Here is a 1,576-nt window from a genome sequence, read left to right as displayed (position 1 = left end):
ATATATCTAGTCGGGAGTGGTGCTGACTGAAAACAGATGATTTGGAGCGATTCGCGCGCCATCTGTTGGTCATTCTAAGGACTTATTCAACTACCCTCGTAGAATAATATTCTGTAGATAAAATAGGAACAATCGTTTGTATAATTCTTGAGTACATTTCTAATTTCAGGGAATTTCCCACGTAAGTAAAAAATTGTATTTTCAAATATTGTATATTTAAAGAGAAAAGGGGAAGTTTTTCGAGGATAGAGGGGAAAAGGGAAAATTAAAAAAAGGAAAAAGCGCAGGAAAATATGGAAAGGACTATGATCCCCGTACCTATAAACTAAACTAAATTTTGATGGTCAAATACTTTGTGCAGGATACAATACTTGTTGTAAACTTTAATCGGATCCTAATGGACATTAATTGGAAAGATCCTAAAGCTTTTAAACCAGAAAGATTCATCGACGGCCAAGGAAAGCTGTTACTACCAGATACGTTTTTACCTTTTGGTTTAGGTAACGTCTTATGAACTACTAATCAATAATCATTTATAATTATTGAAACAATATTTAATGAGTTATCGAAATCTCTGTATTGAAAAAATGTTGTTTTTTCCTCGCAGGAAGACATCGATGCATGGGTGAAGTTCTTGCCAAGAGCAATATTTTCGTCATCGTAGCAACTCTCTTGCACGAATTCACATTTTCAGTTGTCCCGGGAGAAGAAAACCCAACTACTGATTTCATTGATGGAGTTACAGCTAGACCAACACCATACAGAGCTTTAATCAAATCGCGGAATTGATTATCCGTCTAAGGTTTAGAAATTAAATCAATTAGGAAATAGTATCTATAAATACTATTCAGCGAATTAAATATTTACACATTTCAGATGTATACGTCTACACATCTTTTTAATTAAGTCACTCAAAAAAAAACACTTTATTTATCATATTTTACAAATTTTAGAGCAAGGGAGTATTTATATCCGTATTTTCGTCATTGTAGCAACTCTCTTGCATGAATTCACATTTTCATTTGTCCCGGGAGAAGAAAACCCAACTACTGATTTTATTGATGGAGTTACAACTAGACCAACACCAGAACGAGCTTTAATCTAATCGCGGAATCGATTATCCATCTAAGATTTGAAAAATAACTCAATTATGATACTATTTACTAATTGATTTAATTTTTATATCTTAGATGGATAATCAATTCCGCGATTTGATTAAAGCTTTGTATTGAGCTTGCTCTAAAGTTTAAAAATTATAATAAATAAATTTTTTTAATTAAAAAGATAATGTGTAGATGTAAACATCGGAAATGTGTTAATATTTCATTCGCTAAATGAAACGCTTGATTAAAAACAAATTTCGGAAACCACTAACCAATATATTCCTTTTCTGCTTATTTTTTGATTTGGAGAAATTCGCTAAGTGACCTTTTCCAAATATACCAGTTTTTTAATCTTTCACATCCCTTAAAATCTTTTTAAGGGCATGTGACACAGCTAAATACCTATATTACCGACCACAGTTTTTCAGTTCACTGAATGTTTTTTTGAACCTGAGAACTTTTTTTGTAAATAA

General features: G+C 31.7%; 1 protein-coding gene across 1 annotated transcript in view; it reads right to left on the bottom strand.

Annotated features, from left to right (window-relative positions):
* Positions 1-1,576, bottom strand: part of LOC117176510 — a 37,750-nt gene that overhangs the window by 17,000 nt on the left and 19,174 nt on the right. The window contains exon 10 of the mRNA XM_033366765.1: positions 639-797. Within this exon, the coding sequence (XP_033222656.1) occupies positions 639-797 (159 nt within the window). The remainder of the gene's footprint in view (positions 1-638; positions 798-1,576) is intronic.

The sequence above is a fragment of the Belonocnema kinseyi genome, chromosome 7, assembly GCF_010883055.1.
Source record: "Belonocnema kinseyi isolate 2016_QV_RU_SX_M_011 chromosome 7, B_treatae_v1, whole genome shotgun sequence".
Classification (NCBI taxonomy): Eukaryota; Metazoa; Arthropoda; class Insecta; order Hymenoptera; family Cynipidae; genus Belonocnema; species Belonocnema kinseyi.
This window is presented reverse-complemented; position numbering and strand designations above follow the sequence as displayed.